This window comes from Ziziphus jujuba, chromosome 9 (assembly GCF_031755915.1).
Source record: "Ziziphus jujuba cultivar Dongzao chromosome 9, ASM3175591v1".
Lineage (NCBI taxonomy): Eukaryota > Viridiplantae > Streptophyta > Magnoliopsida > Rosales > Rhamnaceae > Ziziphus > Ziziphus jujuba.
In genome coordinates, this window is record NC_083387.1 from 638,672 (window position 1) to 658,947 (window position 20,276).

The 20,276-nt window shown below is 34.6% G+C and overlaps 1 protein-coding gene, 1 long non-coding RNA gene and 1 pseudogene across 2 annotated transcripts; all 3 read left to right on the forward strand.

The window, feature by feature from the left end:
* The first annotated feature begins 536 nt into the window (after nt 1-536).
* Nucleotides 537-6,585, forward strand: LOC125424346 (uncharacterized). Its single transcript, XR_007243199.2, has 4 exons — nt 537-652; nt 767-2,396; nt 2,500-2,563; nt 6,338-6,585. It is a non-coding gene; the product is annotated as an uncharacterized LOC125424346 (long non-coding RNA).
* Nucleotides 6,586-9,171: 2,586 nt separating this feature from the next.
* Nucleotides 9,172-10,132, forward strand: LOC125424079 (uncharacterized; annotated as a pseudogene).
* Nucleotides 10,133-11,862: 1,730 nt separating this feature from the next.
* Nucleotides 11,863-19,777, forward strand: LOC107426220 (protein ABC transporter 1, mitochondrial). The gene is made up of 8 exons (XM_016036341.4): nt 11,863-12,744; nt 12,889-13,120; nt 13,233-13,385; nt 14,290-14,448; nt 15,026-15,185; nt 17,442-17,551; nt 18,593-18,709; nt 19,023-19,777. Exons 1-8 carry the CDS (start codon nt 12,182-12,184, stop codon nt 19,419-19,421), a joined length of 1,893 nt encoding a protein of 630 aa, XP_015891827.3. The 5' UTR covers nt 11,863-12,181; the 3' UTR covers nt 19,422-19,777.
* The last annotated feature ends 499 nt before the right edge of the window (nt 19,778-20,276 follow it).

Genomic DNA, 20,276 nt, shown 5'->3' on the forward strand with positions numbered 1-20,276 from the left:
TAAAAACACCCATAAATCTTAGTAGAACCGAAACAAAACCACCTTTTGCTAAAGACCCAGATTCTTCCGATCCACCATTCAAGTATTTCTAAAACAGCAGAGAAGAAACAACCACAAGTGAGAAGGTAAAAGCATTCCGATACCCGTAGAAATAAAGGCGGGATTGAAGATGGGCATCGTCGAGCATTAGCCTAAAGATCTGAGCATTACTTTCTTTGAACTCAAGCTTGTTGTCCTTAGATTTGGTCCTCTTTCTAATCTCAACATTGGTTTTTTATGAGAACCCAGAAACCAAATCGAAGAAGCCACAAAAGGTTTCCTTATATTAAATCTAAAATAAAGGATATACAGGCCTTTTAAAATTTTTTTAAGGATGTAATGGATATTAAAGGGCAAAAAAAAAAGTTGATCGATGAAGGGGTATATATCATCGTAGCCCTTCTAAAAAGGACATTGGGCCAAATTCCCCTATTATTAATCAGTTCTAAGGCCCACATACCTAGGGTTTAAGGATCAATGTTAGATATTCTGGCTTGGTGGAGTATGCCAGCATAAAGGTCATTCAGCTTCTCCTCTCTAGTGGATACCACTGTATGTTTAGGAGCATTAAAGTCGGGGCATAGTTCCAAGGCTAAGTGCATCTCATCCAAAGGTTTATCCTTGCTTCCATCCTCGAGCACCAAAATTTGTTTATGTCTGTTATTTTTCTTATCTGTGGTTGGTTGCAGGTCTGACACTTTTTCCTTTTCCTTTCCCTTTTCCCTAGATTGAGTCTGCGCAATAATATCTTTCGGCGTGTGCTTGAACGAAATGCTACCGCCGTGCTCTGCCCTAAGCCAGGGACCATAAACTTTGGCTATGTTGCCATCTTTTGTGGTGATGGTTGCTGGATTTTTGAAACGACATGCTCCTGTAACATGATCTAGTCTCCCACATTTGTAACAATAGTCAGATAGTTTTTCATATTTGAATTGGATCCATCTCTGAGTCCCATCATCCCTGTCTTGGAAGAAACCTATGGGCAAACGGTTTAGGGTAGAAAGATCGATTTTGAATCTCAAAAAACGTTGGCCAACTACACAGCCCTTGGATATGGAATTTGATTAGCTGTATCAACATGAAGGAATAGAGGTGGTAGTCAGTGGACCTGTATCGCAAATGTTGTGGTATCAAAAGAGATTTCTTTCGATGACTTATTTGATGGCCATTCTTTCAATATTAGATGAGCTCCGTCTATAGACCAAGGTCTATTTCTAAAGATACTTTCCTTGTCTTCTCTAGATCCAAACAGGAAAGTGAACATGTTTTCTTCCAACTTCTCCACTTTAACTTTAGTCTTCACTGGCCAAACCTTGGGGATTATTTCCGCAAGCTTGAATCTTCTAAGTCTTCTTGTGGTTAATAGCCTTCCTACTAGAATTCTCTCTGTTTTGTTTTCTTCGTCACTCACAATGGGTTTGAGAGTAAGAGAATTCAGGGAGTTTTGCAACGCGTACAGATTTCTTTGTTGGTCGTCCATTCTTCTGAGTGTAGGAACTTTAGAAGAACAGGGGAAAACTTGATGTTTCCGGTTGTTTCTCACAATCAATATAGTCGCGTCAGAGATTTACACAGCCAGCTCTCAGGGGTTTTTTATCGAACATCTTGTCTACAATGCTCTGGGTATTCAACTTCAGAAACTGTGACTCTTGTATTCCTCATCGAGGATCGAAGAGTTACTTGCTGACGCTTTTTAGGATGTTCATTATAAACCCATATATTTATTGGCTCCATTCTCATATAATCTTGTATTGTTTTAAAGTAAGGTCCTTTATAGAAAACAACGCTACCACTAGTAGATGCTATCCAGCCAATATTGCGGATCAATCAGATTAGGCCTTCCATGCCTTGATATTTTGTTCTCCAGAACTTAAAGCAAAGAGATGCTATGTCAAAGCATTCCTCATGTGTGATGTAGTGAGATAATGCTCTATGCTTTATTTCTTTTTTTTTTTTTTTTGGATTTAAAATCCTTTATGGATATGACCATGAGTTATTTAAATCCTATTAAATTTTGTTTTCTTCATCGTACTTTCGATATCCATTCCATGGGTTTCATTAGATGGACCTTTTTACTGACCCCTAAGGGTGCTTTTGGTACGTCGGATTGGCCAGGATTGGATGGGACACAGTCCCAGTCTGCTGTTTGCTTGATCATTTTAAGCTTGGGACAGGTTTAACCTAAACAGTAAATTAATCCCAAATGATCGGGGCACAGCTGAACCATCTCCCCCCCAGGTCATTTTTGTCCCAAACTCAAAAAAGCCCTTGTTTTCTTGCCGAAGCATATCGTTGCCTCGCGTGGAAGATCGAAGGAAAAATCACAGCTGCAACTCTCAGAGAAAGAAACACAGTTGGTGAGTATCTCTATCTACATCTCTATCTGTTTCTTCTCTGCATCTCTATCTGTTTTCTTCTTCCTGTATTGTAACTTTTCTTCGTATCCTTTGAAATAAAAAGGCCATCTTACTCGATCTGGAAAGGGCTTCCATTTGCAAGTAAACCCAAACTCCAAAGAACCCAGGTAAGTGCCATCTTTCTCTCCTCTCTGTTTTGTTGTTGTGGGTGTGGATTTGAAAATGTCATATCTCGCCGACATATCTTTAAAAAAAAAATTTCCTTAAAAATTTTACCCAAAAATCGTTAGTTTTTTCGCTACGTTTGGGAAATTTTTTTTCCCTCAATTTGTGTTTTCTTTTGGGTTGGGAAAGGGCTTCCATCTTCCTCTCTGTTTTATGTTGTCGTGGGTGTGGATTTGAAACCCACTTTTGATCTCTCACTGAGATATCTAAAAAGAAAAAAAATCCTTAGAATTTTTACGTTTTTTCCTGCATTTGGGAAATTTGGTTTCTGAATTTTTGTTTTCTTTCGGGTTAGGGAAGGGCCACAATATTCCACTTAATTCAACCAATGACGAATCCTCATTTGTAGTATTTGCTTGTATATGTTTAGTGGACCTGATGACTAAGATCTTTAGAAGAAGTTTGCATACATATCTTTACCAATGATGGCCTGAGTTTTCATACATGTCTTTAGCTAGGAAAGTTGAAACTTCAAAACATAGAAACAACGGGTTTGGTAGAGGGAATAGGTAAAACATAAGTGGGGTAATCCATGAGGACTAAATTGGTAGTGCATAAAGAATAACTTGAATTGTGAAAATATCTCATTGATATTTTCTATAATGACGTTATATATATATATACATATACACACACGCTTATGAGTGTGTATAAGTTTAAACAATGAAAAGCTATTGAAGAAAAAATGAACAATCTCTCTCTGACGTATAATTCTCCTTGATCCTAGGCCTATAATGTGTATGGCTATATTGTATTGGTTTCAGGCTTTAATCTTGTGATTGGGAAACCTTTGGCTATAGCTTTGCATTTTGCCAAGTTTGACTCCAACGGGTAATGCTGAGTTTCTGTAGAAATTGGTGAAGTTTCTGCACTGGTTTCTTTACTGACAGTAGCTGTAAAGAAATTTGAAAGACGCTTGTTTACTTTTCTTGGGACATTTTCAAAATCAGATGTTGGAAGGTAAATGTGACTGACAATATCTAGTTTACAAGTACAAGAAGCCTAGCAGGTGTAGAAGGCAATCTTATAAGTGCCTGAAGAAAGCTGCTTAAGTTTGTACTTTTTCTTTGGTATGGGAGGGCAAAGGAGGGTGTGTAGGAAGATTACTATTCGTATTTTTGATGTATAGTTTCAGTGTGCATACCGTATTACTTTGGTTGCTGGACCAAGATGCATAACTCCGTAAAAGTGTCTAAAGTCTACTGTCATTTCACCTTGATATATTGAATGGTTTTACTAGGCATGGTTGTTTTTATTCTTGTAGCTTCACATATGAATTCTCCCTAATCCGTATCAATCGATTTTTCTCAGTTTGATGTTCCTCTACTCTTTTCCATTCTTCTAGTTAGTTAACATTTTCAGTTCATCTATATAGTTCTGAAAAGCATTATGTTCTGGAGGATGGACTACTTACGCATAAAAGAACATATGAAATCATATCCCCTGAAGATATTGGATTTGAATGATCCAATGAAGACATTGTCAAAAAACTTAAGCAAGCTATACTTCTTTTGCTGCTTTTCAAAATCCCAATTTCTGTGTTGGTCTCATAGTTTTGTTATTTTCCTGCATGGTTGCATTTTCTGCTCATCCTAGGTTTAAGTGTGCTGGACTTTGTATTTGTCATGCTGGTTGTTATACAAAAGCATGACCTGATACCACAACTTGCATCTAGGGCAGGTTCTTAATGTGCTATAGTCGCTTGTTAAAGAACATTCATTCTATATCCTTAGTTGTGATGAATAGGACAATATAAGTCATTTTAACACTTTTCCCATTAAACTGGTATATTTACTGCCTCAGCTAATCTGGGAATGACCAAAGATTGCAAAAATAATGCAGTGCGAAGTTTGAAACAGGAGGAGCAGCTCCTGAAAATGCATTATATTCATGTACTTAAACCGGTCAATTTCAATATTAACGTGTGCTGTTGGAACATCTATATGTTAGGGTAGCTCTCTCTTCTATTTGCGTTGATTTTAGAGTCTGGCTTATTGACCAAGGTTATCAAAGTTTGTGAGGGTCCGTTGTGTAGCATGTATAGATTAGAATGAAGTGTTTTGGTTTCATTGATAAGTTTTTGGTTTCATAGCTGAACTAGTTAAGCTTTTGCACTAAAATGAAGTTTGAAATTTGTTTTAGATAGAAAAATTACATGGATCTCTTGGATTTACAATAATTGTAGGGTATTTTACTTCAAGAAGAGCATTACAGAAGATTTTGGCTTTTGTTTGTATGGTCTTCTAGGAAGTTTCTATACATTTTGCCAGTCCCGACATATTCATGTTTTTCTTTTCTTTTATATTTACCTTTCAAGGATTCAAGATGTATATTTCATTTATAACTAGTTTAGTGCTTTTCTAATTCATAATTTGGGGGGTGAAATGTAAGAGATTTTTCAGTTTGAAATGGTAAAAACAGTTCTCTGCACAGTATTATAGTCGGTCATCTAGAATCTAAATATTCTCTTACACTCATTTTCTAGCTGATCTTGACAGGGTCATGATTACTAATCTAATTTACAAAATTTTGTATTTTCTATTGGTGGTTTTCATTTGCCATATTTGGGTATTCTGGTTACCTTGTGTATGTTGCAGGGTGGTGTTATTTTTCTACAAATTAAAAATGGAATAACATAAATGAAGATTCAAGTGACAGTCAACTGCTTCAGTGATAGACCTATAAATTCTCCAGTTTATGGATTGACCTGCTTTAGTTATGGTTTAAAAAAAAAAATAATCTTTGGATTAGCCTGAATTTATGGTCTTGCCATCTACTTTCTTATGGGATCCAGTCAAAATGGGTGTGGAAGTAGGGCCAAATGGTTTTTTGTTACCATCTGCAAGTGGAACAATTCAAAAACGATGAGAGAATCTAAAGGGTTACCGTATCTGCATTTGTTTTGTTGCTATAAAAATCTAGCTGCACCACCTTTCACATGTAAAAAAAAAAACTCTAGGTCTTTAAGCGAAAAAGACCAAAAAAAAAAAATCCTCCAGGTCTCAGAAACTCGTCGTGTTTCAATCAAAAATAACAATACATATCTGATATACACCAGTTACCTATACACACATGACAGCAAGATTACTTTATCACAACTATAGACAGTTATGTATTTCTATCATCCCCCTCAAACGAAACAGAGATTCTTTGACGTTGAGTTTGGTCCGAAGAGAAAAAAAACATGCTGTAGGTATTATCAGACAGTATCTGTATTTATTTCATTTTTGATTGCTTTTGTGTTTTGGAAGGTGATGTTAGATTGGTTAATGTCTTAATAGTTCATAAAATGGTTAAAATATATTTTTTTTGGTATAATTATATTGGTTAAGTCTTCAAATAGGACATAAGCATGTGACATTTCTTAGCCTCCATAAATCACTTGACTTCTATATATTGACTATTTGTAAGCAGTAAGTAGTAACCAAAGGTTTACTATAAAAATAAAATAGTAGCCTCCAGAGTAATGACTATTTGTAATAAGTTGAAATAAAAAAAATAAAAGTGTCCATTGCGTGAGAAATTATTCACTAGGCCAGGTTTACAAGTTCATAAATTGTCCCAACTAGTGGTAAAATGCTGAACACATTGAAAAATATAACCCAAACACTTAATCTAATTTGTTTTGCATATGCTTATCTGTTATGCATAATACCTTTCTTTTTTGTGTAGTTTATAGCTTATCTTTTATTCATAATGCCTTTCTTATTGTACAGTTCAGAGATTATCTTGTGATTTGGATCGGTTGGACAAAGAGGCAGTGCAATTTGTGATTGAGAAACTTCGGTCCCTGATAGCAAAAACAGCTTGGTTAGATGAACAGTGCTTCTTAATAGTGGTGTTGATAAAATGTTTTAGATATTGTTGTTGATTTCCCTGCTAAGTATTTATCTTTGTATTTCATTGAAGAAAATCTTAAAATCCATCTTGAAGCATTTTATTGATGATGTGTGGCAACAATTGAAATTTGGGAATGATGTTTGGAAAATCTATCTATGTTTGCTCATTTGGTGTTTTCCATTAGCATGCCAATAACTATCTGTTCAAAAACCAAAAAGAAAATCAACTATATATTATATTAAGTATGCACTTAAAAATGTGAACAAGCTTTCAAACTTTATGTTGAGATTTATTCAGCTAATTTTGTTTTTTTTAACAATAAAGGCTTTTAAATTACATTATTGAATATAAGTTTTTGCTTAAGATTGAAAAATTAACAGATTTAATTTATAAGGATTATTTGTGAATGTCATTACAAATTAGTGCAACCTGCCTAATCAACTAAATTTACATGGCCTCTAAACTAAATAAAAAATAGATAAATAATTCGTTGTTTTTATAATTTTTTTTTTTTTTACCTTGTGAGATGGAAACATTTAAGACGCAAGTTTTAAGGGCAATCAGGTTGTTTTCTATTAGATGATTTGGGTTTTAAAAAATTATAAGCATTTTGGTCTTTCGACCATAAATATCGGATCAATTTTGGAGCATTATTACATGTGATATCCTCGTTATAAAATATGTGTTTTAACCCTACATTTGTTTTAGTGTTTTAGACATAAAATATATTAAGTTACAATTTCTTAAACACGGTATGTGCTTTGGTTGATGACAAATGGAATGAGAAATGCTTTGTAAGTTGAAAAATGCTTGATACGAACATGATTTATTGGATTAGTCAGCTTGTTAAACGACACATGTTATTAAGAATATGCTTGCTCATACTTGAAAAATAGTAAATGAAAATCCCGGTTTGCTACATAGTTGATATATGACAAGTGGAATTAAATTTTGATTAGTCATACTCATCTTATGGCAAACAGAAGGAATTGATTTGCATTGTTTCATACAAATAGATGTATCTTGGAATTGATTTGCGTTGTTTAGTCCAAAGTAGTTTATGTATCTCAAATTTAATATGCTATTTATTTATTTATTTATTTTTCTTGAAGCATTTTTTTTGTTTTTTATTTTATTTTTTTTATTTTTTTGTAGTACATATGGATCGAAGAAAAGTCACTGCATTCCTTTTACTTCCAAATGATTCACAATTAGAGTTTTTTTGTACGGCTTTTATGTTACTTTTGCTTATATATATGTACTAGGCATATATAAGGCAAAATGTTAGAGGTTATAGAAATCAATTACCTAGGAATGCAGAATTGCGTATGTCTTTTCTAAATAGTGTGCTAGACAATGATGTTAATTGTATTAGTCAGCTTAGGATGGATAGGAGAACATTTGATACTTTATGTCAGTTGTTAGACGATGATGGATATGTTAAAAGTGATGGCATTATTACATTGCAAGAGCAAGTGTGTATATTTCTGCACATAATTGCTCACCATACCAAGAACTGTACAATTATCACTAGATTTTTTAGACCGGGAGAGACAATAAGTCGATATTTCAATTCTGTGTTGCATGGAGTACTGCGCTTACATAAGATTCTGTTGAGCCATCCAAAACCTGTGTCAATAATTGTTTGGATGATAGATGGAAAGTATTTAAGGTACGTTTGTGGAATAGCTTCGTTATTAATATTATAGTTCAATTAGTTGGAACATTATATGATGTTAGTAGCTTTGTTAATGACGTACAATTGTTTGGGAGCTTTAGACGAAACTTACATTAAAGTGAATGTACCAGAAATCGATAAGCCAAGATATCGCACAAGAAAGGGTGAGATAACCATAAATATTTTAGGTGCATGTAATCCAAATATGGAATTTATATTTGTATTACCTGGTTGGGAAGGTTCCGCTTCAGATTCAAGAGTATTCTGTGATGCATTAAGTAGGCCAAATGGGTTAAGATTACCAACCGGTAAGGCTAATTCTCAAAATTTAAATTGTAGTAACCAATATTGCATACACTAATAGGAGATATGTTTTTGCTTTTTAGGTTGTTATTACTTAGTGGATGCTGGTTATACTAATGGTGAAGGATTTCTTGCACCATATAGAGGAACAAGATATCACATTTCTGAGTGGAGAGATGGTTGTGCACTCATAAATCACGAAGAGTATTTCAACATGAAGCATGCATCTGCTAGGAATGTCATAGAAAGATGCTTTGGGGTTCTTAAAAAACGATGGGCAATTTTAAGAAGTCCATCTTTCTATCCTATTGCAACACAAATTAAGATCATTACCGCATGGTGCCTTATACATAATCTTATTATAAGAGAAATAATAATTGATCCTGGGGAAGTTGAGTTTGATAGGAGTGAAGATGTTGCCGTTAGTACCGACGATGACATTATAGGATCGATTTCTTCCTCGGACCAATGGACTAACTGAAGAGATGATTTAGCTAAGCAAATGTTTGATGAGAGGAGATGTCATGGACATTAGTGGTCAAGTGTTTTAATGCTCTTGTAATTGTTTTATTTTATACTGTTTGTTAAACATCTTGAATCATGTGTATGAAAACCAATTTATATTATATGCCATTGTTGTCATCTGTGAATGATTTTTTCTTATTTTCTTGTTGTTTTGCTTGCTGTAATTGTATTGTTAAAATCATAAAAATTTGTATTTCAATAGAAATGGAAGTTGGAGGTAGCAGTCACAATATCCGAGGGATTGAATCTGGACATACATGGAGTAAAGGGGAGGAAGATGCTTTGCTACTTATTTTAGATTAGGTTGTAGCTAGTGGGCAGCGGTGTGACACCGGATCATTCAAGCCTAGCACAATTAATATGATTGAGAGGCGATTGGCTGAGATATGTCCTAATTCGGGCTTGCGAGCAAATCCACACATTGAGTCAAAACTGAAAAAGTGGAAGAAACAATACAGTCTAATATATGATATGCTAAACAAAAGTGGCTTCGGATGGAATGACTCTCTTAAATGTGTGGAAGTTGATAGTGACGAAGTTTGGAAAGCATATGTGCAGGTTTTGAAACTTTGGACATCTTCTTTCATTGAATTTTTTCACTTGATATATGAAGTTATGTTTTTCTATTGTTTACAATTAAAAGTTTGTTTTTTTATTTTAGAGTAACCCAAGTGCAAAGGCATGGAGAAGTAAACCGTTTCCGCTATATGAGAGGCTTGCTAGTATTTTTGGAAAGGATCGGGCAACAGGACATGGAGCACAAACTCCAATTGATATGGTCAATGATTTGAATTTGGAGAGTGGAAATGAACAATTTAATGATGTGTGTTCTCCAATGTCTGTGAATGAAATCCATAGTGAACCGTCTACCCAACCCAAATCAAGAGGTAAAAGAAAATCTGGATTGAAGGATGATGATATTGTGAGCGGGTTTGGCAATGTAGCAGAGAAATTGTTTGATAAATTGGCTGCAAAGTTAGATAAATCTGAAGCCAATTATCCACAATACTTAGCTATAGAGCTTGACAGGTTAGGCTTCTCTGTTGATGACAATCTCGAAATCTCTAAGGCAATGAGATTGGATCCATCGAACGTTGAGGTTTTTAAGATTATTAGAACGGATACGGGCAAGATTGAATTTGCTAGAAAAATTTTATATTACTAAGTGTTGTTGTGTATCATATATTTAAGACTATGTATGAGGGGATAATAATTATGAACACTTGGATGTGAACTTTATGGACATATGTTGTATGGTTGTTTATGGACATGTGGTATGGTAATGGATGTTGGTATCTAATTATGTATGTAAAGACACTTATATGAAGCATGTGTTATGTTTTAGTGTATTAATATGCACCTGATTGATTTAGTTAATTGTTATTTTGTCTAATTTTATTATTATCTTATTATATTATGTTATAATTTATTATAATATGCAGGAACATTGAATGGCAAGGAGAAGAGTTTATGTTGTGTTTGAAGGTAGACAACCAGGAATACATAATTCTTGGCCTGAATGTCATCAACAGGTGCAAGGATTTAAGGATAATTTATATCAAGCCTATAATACAACTGAAGAAACTGAAATAGCATATGCTGAGTATGTAGAACGAATGATGAGGAATCTAAATGAGGCAAATCCAATACAATATATCACCGCACATACACATGCCAACTTGAATAATGAGTGGTGTAATGGTTTTATAATCGGCTGTTTGTTTAGATAACCATCAATGGGTGTATTTACTTATTTGGCATATAAGTAGATTATTGGTGTAAAATCAAATATATACATTTATATGGAGACAAGTATGTGAAATCATACTTATCAACAAGTTTTTAATTAAATATGATGTTAACTTTATTTATTTGTACATATGATTTAACATATTATAATATCATTTTAATTTGTTTTGAAAACCATATATTAACGTAATTTGTGGGTGTAAAAAAAATTACAATTTAATTACAATGTAAAAACAAAATTACAATTACAAAATTTCATTACTTAACTTTATTTCTCATTAATTTTTATTTATAAAATATTATGTTATAATTTAATTTTCATTTAATTTTAAAATTACAAATTAATATAGTTTGTGGATGTAATAAAAATGGTAAATGAAATATGTAAATACAAATATATCAATTTCCAATATTAATTAAGTACATTATGTTTTATTGTAATTATAAATAGAATTTTATAATTTTTTTTTTTAAAATTAAAAAATTTTAAAATAGTCCAATCCAGTCTAATCATGCACCAAATATGGAACAGCTAGTCCATCATTCAGTCCGAAACTATACCAAACATAGGACTGCACTATTCTATCCTATCCAATCCGAACCTGTCCTGTCTAATCCTGTCCGATCCGAACCTGTTCTGCGTACCAAACGCATCCTAAGCCCTCCCCAACCCAGCGACTTGAACTCGCGCATCTCTAGTGCAAGTAGTGACTCTCGACCACCATGCCAAGCCACTTCATCAACATTAGATGGACCCTTTTGAGTGTCAAAAAGGTCTCTGTGAATTTTTTTTTATCTTGTTTTGTTTTTTTTTTTTTTAAATTTATATTTGTTTAAGATGTTTAATAAATTAGGATTACTATGGATTAATATTTGATATAAGTAAAATATAAAAAATTAAAATTCTAATGGTATGAAATTATATATAAATAATTATTATATAATATTGACTTTGATATTTATTATTTGAAAATTTATACTAATGTTAAATATAAAAATTGAATCATGTTTCATTGGAGATGCTAAAAATGAATAAGGAAAGAATTTTTAATAAACTGTCTGAACAAATGAAATTGTCCTATTAACGAAAAAAATAAAATAAAAATTGTCCTAGCTGTATGTCTAATGCATCCACATTCAAAAGCTGTAATTATTGTTGTTTCAATTATGGCTTTTGCTGATTTTTTTCCTGGGCATATGTAGCACGTGCGAAGTTTATAGATGGAAGAAGAAATACAACGAAAAGGGAAACTAAAAGAGGCGGCGATGCATGCGCGCGCAAAACGTTCCGACGACGACGCTGTGCGTGTAAATGTAATTAGGAATTCATTTTTACTTTGTATGTTTCTGGTTCTGGTTGTGGTTGACAAAACTGCAAAAGAAATAAAAGTTAAAAAGAACAATCTATGATAGCACAATCTACAAGAAAGGTGCGAAACTCCATAAATTTAGAATTTTGAGAGCCATGAGTTCCATCAAGGACCTAGGCAGGCTCTTGAATGGGTTATCTCTGATCGCCAAGGAATTGGCCACTCGCTCTCCTGCAAATGAGGAATTCCAGATTCTCTTCAAGAAAGCCTTGGTTTCCGCCACCGACCTCGCCGGCCTCACCAGAGGCAAGGTGGTCCAACCAATCTCAAACCCTAATCTTAATCCTAACCCTAATCCTAATCTTAATCCTAATCCTATCCCTTCTACTGCTACCTCCTCCTCCGTAGTGTACTTTACCCCTGGCCCTACCTCTTCATCATCCCAATCAGATTCCAATTCCAATTCCTCTTCCTCTTCCTCTTCCTCATTACCACAATCACAAGAAGACCAACAACATCAGCTCATCCATGATTCCAATACTCATAACAATGTGCAGTCGGCATCCGCCACGTACATGGTGTCGGCGGATAGTTTATGCAGCGATTCTAATGGTGATGGGGTTGTTTCCGATCAGCCGCCTCCGCCTCCGCAGTTAAGCAAGAAGCGAAGGCCCAGGGAGAGACGAGTTCCTTCAACCCCCTTTTCAAGAGCACTTGGGTTGGTCTCCAATCCTACCATATTATTATTTTCTCTCTTCAGTCTCCTTCAACCAACTGACTAACTGCCAAATGCAGCACTCTACTTTTAAGTAACTGGAGCCGTCTTATGTATTAATAAATATTATCTATCGCTTTTTGGAAGGTTTGCTGGTCTAGGGGCTGGTCTTGCGTGGGGAACCATTCAGGAATCCGCTAAGAGAATTGTTTATGGTACTTCCAGCTCCCACCAAAACCAAAACCAATCGGCTCTATCCCCGTTTGTGTCCCAAAAAAATGCAGAACGTTTGGCCCTTGCACTCTGTAGAATGCGTGGAGCAGCACTTAAGCTGGGCCAGATGTTGAGTATACAGGACGAATCTCTTGTACCTGCTCCGGTACCTACATTTGTTTTCTGTGATATGCTTTGGCTCTAGTTATTTTTATTTACTGTAGTAATTTATTAAGTATAGCATGTTTTATTCTTCCTTATTCTTTTTCATTATGTAGATCCTAGCTGCTCTGGATATTGTTCGTCAAGGTGCAGATGTGATGCCAAGAAAGCAGATCAACCAAGTTTTGGATGCTGAATTGGGTCCTGATTGGTCATCCAAGTTGACTAGCTTTGATTACGAACCAATGGCTGCTGCTAGTATAGGCCAGGTGAAGCAACATAGTTACGGTCGCTGATTTTGATTTTGATTTATTTATTTATTTTTCATACACTGCTTTAATTTCCTTTACACTGCTTGTTTAGATCCAAACTGCCATTGCATAATCCTCCATTCCACAATAAATTGAGGCAGGTATAGGATGGGCATCTGATATAATGGTCAAAAGATAATGCTTCCATTCTGCCTCAATTACTCGAATAATAAGCCGCATTATGAAGAATGATCTTAATTTTCACTAATTGCTGGCATATTGGGTTGCTTGATCAAACCTGCTGTAGATTAGGCTTAATGGCAGATTCTTCATTGTGTATGCTCTACTATGGCAAGATGCATTTGGTCATCCTAGGTTTTTAGCGTTGTAACTTTTAAGATCTTGACTCACTGTAAAGCAATGTTTATTTTTATTTTTACAATCTGTAAGGTATTGTATATATTATGATTGTTTTTATTAACTGCACACTCGCACACTGATACACTTGTTTGTTTGAATATGTTTAGCTCAGATTGGTTACTTGGTCTTTTGGTATATGTGGATGGTTTGACTGTCCGGGGAAATAATTTTTTTGTTGATTTAGAACTAAAATAGTTTTTTCATTGATTGTGACTGCCTTAATTCATTTCCTGAACAGAGTACATTTGTCATCGAATTATAGAAAATAATGGTCTTGCACTTATTTAGGGGCAAGTTCATGGAGATAGAATGTGCTTCAAAGCATCTATGTTCATGAATTTAGTTCAAATACAGATTTTTGGATTTTTTAATACTTATAAAACCCCCACTTCTGTTTCTGAAGCCAAATATTTTACAGTTTTCTGAAGCCAAATATTTTACAGTAGATTTTCTTTTTTACACCGTTCAGACTTTTAATCTTACTATTGTAGAACAATTATAGGTGCACCGAGCTGTCACAAAGGGTGGTATGGATGTTGCAATGAAAATTCAGTACCCTGGTGTTGCAGATAGCATTGAAAGTGACATTGAGAATGTGAAACTTCTTTTAGATTATACAAATTTAATCCCCAAAGGACTCTATCTTGACAGAGCTATGAAGGTATTTATGAATTTATGTGCATTGTTATTTCTGTATAACAATTAATTAATAGATTAACATTAACATTCAATCTCCTGTTTACATCTCTAAGGTTTTAACAATTTTATTGGATCCATGGAAATCCGTTTGGTTCACAATCTTATAAGATTCTTACTTTCGGGTTCACAGTTTGTTATATTAAAATTATAAGAAATACTTTTACAAAAAAAACTTAATACTTCTACTATCTGTCCAATAAATAACTGTCCCCCCTCATATCATTAATTCTTGAGACAGCCATATGGAAAGAGAAAGAACTCTTCTAACCATTTGACTTTTGGATTTGAATGTCTGCTGAAAAAGTTCTTTCGTAATCTCAGTCTGAGTAGAAAGTTCTGCACCTCCTAGTATAGGTGTATGTTTTAAACTTTTAATCCATATTGATCATCTCCTTTTGCTCATAGGCTAGATTCCTTATCGTCTGATTTGGAATTGAAATAAAATTATATGGACATTAAATGGAGCTTAGAAGGTGATGAAATATACAATATGACCTGTTGAAAATGTATGCCAGTGTTTTTCCTTGTATCTCTTCTAGGTGGCAAAAGAAGAACTATCTCGAGAATGTGACTACGAGTTGGAGGCAAAAAATCAGAAACGATTCCATGACCTGCTATCTAACACACAAGGTTTTTATGTCCCATTGGTCGTAGAGGATATTTCGAGTAAAAGAATCTTGACTACAGAACTTGTTGCTGGTGAGTATTCCATGTTATTTGTGTTGTTCTATTGCTGAAATGATATTTGCGTAATCTGATCCTGAGAGCCAATAGGAGGGTTCTGACTCTTAACCAACTTTCCAATATCTGCTTAGGATGATTTGGATGGGGACAAAAAAAAGGTAGTAAAAAAATCATCTTTTGTTCGTATAATAGAACTCCATTCTTGTCAAATTTTCTCCTGCTTCTATTTTCACTCCATAGCCTCTTCACCCATATATAAAGACCGTACATCTTGACTTTTGACTGCTGGAAAAGAACATTATTAAGATGTAGTCAGAATTTTCATTCTGTGCGTAATCTGATCCTGAGAGCAAATAGGAGGGTTCTGACTCTTAACCAACTTTCCAACCTCTGCTTAGGGTGATTTGGATGGGGACAAAAAAAAAAAGGTAGTAAAAAAATCATCTTTTGTTGGTATAATAGAACTCCATTCTAGTAAAATTTTCTCCTGCTTCTATTTTCACTCCATAGCCTCTTCACCCATATATAAAGACCATACATCTTGACTTTTGACTGCTGGAAAAGAACATTATTAAGATGTAGTTAGAATTTTCATTCTGTTAGAAGGCTATTGGATGGAGAATAGGAATTGAATGAGCAAAAGCCAATAATTTGTTTGCATGAGTCTTGAGACTATCCACAGTATTAATGAATGTTCGTGAACTTATCCAAATTCATGTACTTGAATCATATTTAAACAGTTAGTAGTACCTAGGTTCATTAATATCTCTTGAGACATGTACCATATTTACTATGTGTTTTCAAGTTCATGTACTTAGATCTCTATATAAAGAGAATATCAATAACGACAGAGATATGCATATTTTACCCAAACAATGAATACAAATTATTCTTTGGTTTTGTGAGATGCAAACTGAACCTAAGTGTGATGCCGATGGTTCTTAGGAGTGATTCCTAGAATTCTGTTAGTGTTATGCTAGTAATCTATTTTTAATTTTCATTCATGTTTCTATCCTACAATTCTTGTTTCTTTACTATATTATTTTGGTGTCAGAGAAAACCACAACCCCATAATTTCCTCTGAACACTCCTTCTAGAGCTATGCATCCAAAAATCTGGCACAAATTTTACTGTTTCCCAAGTCAACATTGTTCTCCATTCTCTACCTCTCTTCTGTATGCACTGAGAAAATCTGTTTGCTAGCCAATGTTGCTCTGTTGTTCTTCTCAAATCTGTTCTAGTCCTTGTGCTTATCTTTTCATCGAAAAGGAGCTTATATGACTGATGATGAAGTTCTTGTAAGTGTTGCTCGCTGTTCTATGATGGACACACAGCCTTTAACTAGTTGGAGTAGAGTTTCATAACCCAGGGAGAATGATGAAGAATAGGAATCAGCAGCCAATAACTTGTTTGCGAGTCTCTCAAGATTATCCACAGTATTAATGAATGTTAGTGAATTTATCCAAATTCACGTACATGAATCCTATTTAATCAGTTAGTAATACCTAGGTTTATTAATATCTCATGAGACGTGTACCACATTTGTTATGTGTTTTCAAGTTCTTGTACTTAAATCTATATATAAAGAGAATATTAATGATAAGAGAGATATAAAGAGTATTAATGATAAGAGAGATGTGTAGATTTTATCCTAACAAAGAACACAAATTATTCTCGTGTAATCTGAGATCCAAACTGAACCTTGGTGAGATGCCTATGGTTCCTAGGAGTGATTCATAGAAATCAAGTAGATGCTAGTAATCTATCTTTAAATTTCTTTTTTGTTTCTATCCTACGTTATTACTCCTTCTGCTATATTCTTGATCCAGCGACTGGAATTTTCGTTTTATAGAACTAGCTTTTAGATAATAGGGATATGTTAAAGGCCAATTTTCATTGAATGGCACTGAATTGTGTGACTTGTCCTCCTTTCACCTCTAATTTTTTCTTCTGTTTCCTCCTCTGTTCTCTCTCGCTCTCTCTCTTTCTCTCTCTCTGCCCTTCCATCTTCTTTAGTTATGGATCAGGTTATATCAATTCTATTTAAGTATTTTTACTTTTATTAAAATCAATTACATAAAGAAGAAATGATTTTTCCTTCTGTACTTGGTATTCATGTTTTTGTTCTTTCTTTACCGGTTGAATTAATCATTGAAGTATTTATAGGTTTTATCATCAAATCATTTCAACAATACATGCCTCAGCTTAAGCAAAATTTGAACTTTTATGTCATCCCTCTTTATTGTAAGCTTGAATTTCTATGTTTTACAGGAATTCCTATCGATAGAGTGGCATTACTAACCCAAGAAACTCGCAATTATGTTGGTAGGAAGCTGCTAGAACTCACTTTGATGGAGTTATTTTCTTTCCAGTTCATGCAGGCATGTTCTTTTGCGGTCTTTATGTTGCTGTCTTATTGTATACCCATATCGCTTTGTGTTACTGTTTTTCTTTGCACTTCTCACTTGCTTGATTTGTCTTCTTTGAGCTTTCCTTAATTTCTTTTTTCAGCATCTGTTTAATTTAACCTTGGGAACGGCTTTCAATCATAAATGGAAGCCTTATGTCTTGGCATTTGCCATATTGAGGTTGTTCACAACTGAAGTAGCTCAATTGAGGAAATCACCTAAATTGAGCTGATAGATGTTGAATGTTAAATCTGCAGCAGTTGACCTGCTCATATAAGTAATCATAACCTAGATGGCGTGCCTTTATTTTTTATGAGCACTCTGAAGATTATTTACAGTTCACTCTAGCAAAGTGCTGATGGACAACATGAGGAGTAGAAATTACTTGGTATTAAACAGGGCAGTCGACCCTGATCTGATATAACTGGTATCGACTTGTGAGGCTTTTTTTTTTTTTTTTTTTTTCCATAGGTGGAAAGTCATTGGTATTTATGCTCTTGATTTTAATTATGGATTACATGCTCTGGTTTTTTAAGAGCCTACTAGATGCTGTGTTTTTGGCACTCTAAGTTTAGTACTGTGTTATGATTGACTCATAAAACCTATGGTGAGGAGTTTGACAGAGGTATGGCTTGGCAAATATGAAATGCAGACCAACCAATGCATTAGGTTTAGGTGTCAAGTCAAATCAGACTTCTTTATGCCAGTAGTTGGCCAGGTTACTGGAAAATTATGTTCCACTCTAATTTATACATTTAGAGAATCGTCTGTTGGGTTCCTACAAAATAACAAAAGTAACCGTTGTAATAGCATCTGACGTGATTCATTATTGAATTCGCTTTCTGGCACTCACATTGCATATTGTTTTGTTTTTCCAACTCCCATAGTTTTTATAGTTTGGGGAAGTAAGTGTCATGTTTTTCCTTCCTAGCTTTCCAGTCTCATCTCGTCTTGTTTGAATGTGCTTGATGTGATGTAGACTGATCTTGTTTGAATGTGCTTGATGTGATGCAGACTGATCCTAATTGGAGTAATTTCTTGTATGATGAGGCCACAAAGTCCATCAATCTCATTGACTTTGGAGCAGCTCGGGATTTTCCTAAGAGTTTTGTTGACAACTATTTACGAATGGTATTAGTCTGCTTGTTTCATTTTTATATTCTTCAATATCTGATTCTAGCATGAAAACATCTTTCTTCTTCAAGGTATGCATCTTTTTAGATTTATTTCTGGCCAAATTTTAAAACACTGCTAATTTTGAGATGCCTTCTTTAGTAAAGAGAAGTTCAAGTTGGCAGCATATAGAATTGGAAGTTTTGTTGAATGAGGCAAACCGATGTTGCCCTCCCTTTACTCCCCCCTCTGCACTTGAAAAATAAAAGTTTAGTAGGCATTTTTGCGATTCACTTTTAGAGAGGACCTTCTAATACATATGTCTGACCAGGTTCTTGCATGTGCAAATGGTGATAGAGATGTGGTCATTGAGATGTCAAAGAGACTTGGATTTCTCTCGGGAATAGAATCGGAAATAATGCTAGAGGCTCATGTCCAAGCTGGTTTTGTTGTGGGACTGCCATTCTCGAAGGCTGGTGGATATGACTTCCGCTCCACCAATATCACCCAAAGCATTTCAAGCCTTGGGGCAACAATGCTGAAGCACAGGCTCACACCGCCACCTGATGAGGCCTACAGTCTTCATCGCAAGCTTTCAGGTGCATTTTTGGCTTGCATCAAGCTTGGGGCTGTTGTACCATGCAGAGAATTATTGCTTGAAGTTTATGAGCATTATGAGTTTGGGGAAGAAGGTGATGAGATTCTGTCAAGTGGTAGCTCAGTTTCTTGATTGGCCAATAATTTATCTAAAATTTTTTATTGATTTTTGACATGTAATAATTCTTGGATATAATTACAAACTTCCAAGCGTTACTCACACGCATATCTTTTGTTGCTCCAAGTTGAAGTTCCATTTTTAGTTTGGCGGCGTTGAGAAAGAAAGGCTAAGCAGTGCAGTTATGGTTAGAAAGAGGGAATTGTAAAGTGAGAAAAAGCGAGGGCTGCAAGTATTGGAACTTGACCATTTAAATTTGTTCGTCGTCATTGAATGGTTGGTGTTAGCATTCAAGCGACAACATTTGTTGGCACACAAATGAATAGAATGGTATTATCGCTGAAAGAAAGATAGGATAAGCTTGAAAATCAGGCTGGTAGATCTTCTCCGTAACTTCTTTCCATCCCTTTCGTGATTAATTTATTTCAAGTAATTCTTTTGGTTGCAGTTGCAGATTGCCTACCTCTCTGTCTGTATCCCATACTCAATTTCTGGGGGAAAAAAGAATTAAAAAAAATAAATAAATAAAAAAGGAAAAAAAATAAAAAAGAGAAAAATTCTAAATTCCTCAAATAAAAGGTTGTAACGTTATGTTACTTCTTAACCAAACTTTCTGACTTATCTATCATTTCCCTCGATCTGTATATTAATTGTCTGATTAATCATCAGAGAAGCCATTAATACAGAGAGAAGATATTTGATCTGTTCAATATTTGCCTAATTACTACGTAACTGATTTTTAAGCCTCTGTTGGCGTTGGTGGCCTTATCAGTCTAGTAAGAATCATTGCATTAATCGCTACATTTGGAATACATGTGAATTTTAAAATAGTATTTGGTGTTGAACATTTGATCGAAGCGAAGAAATGCA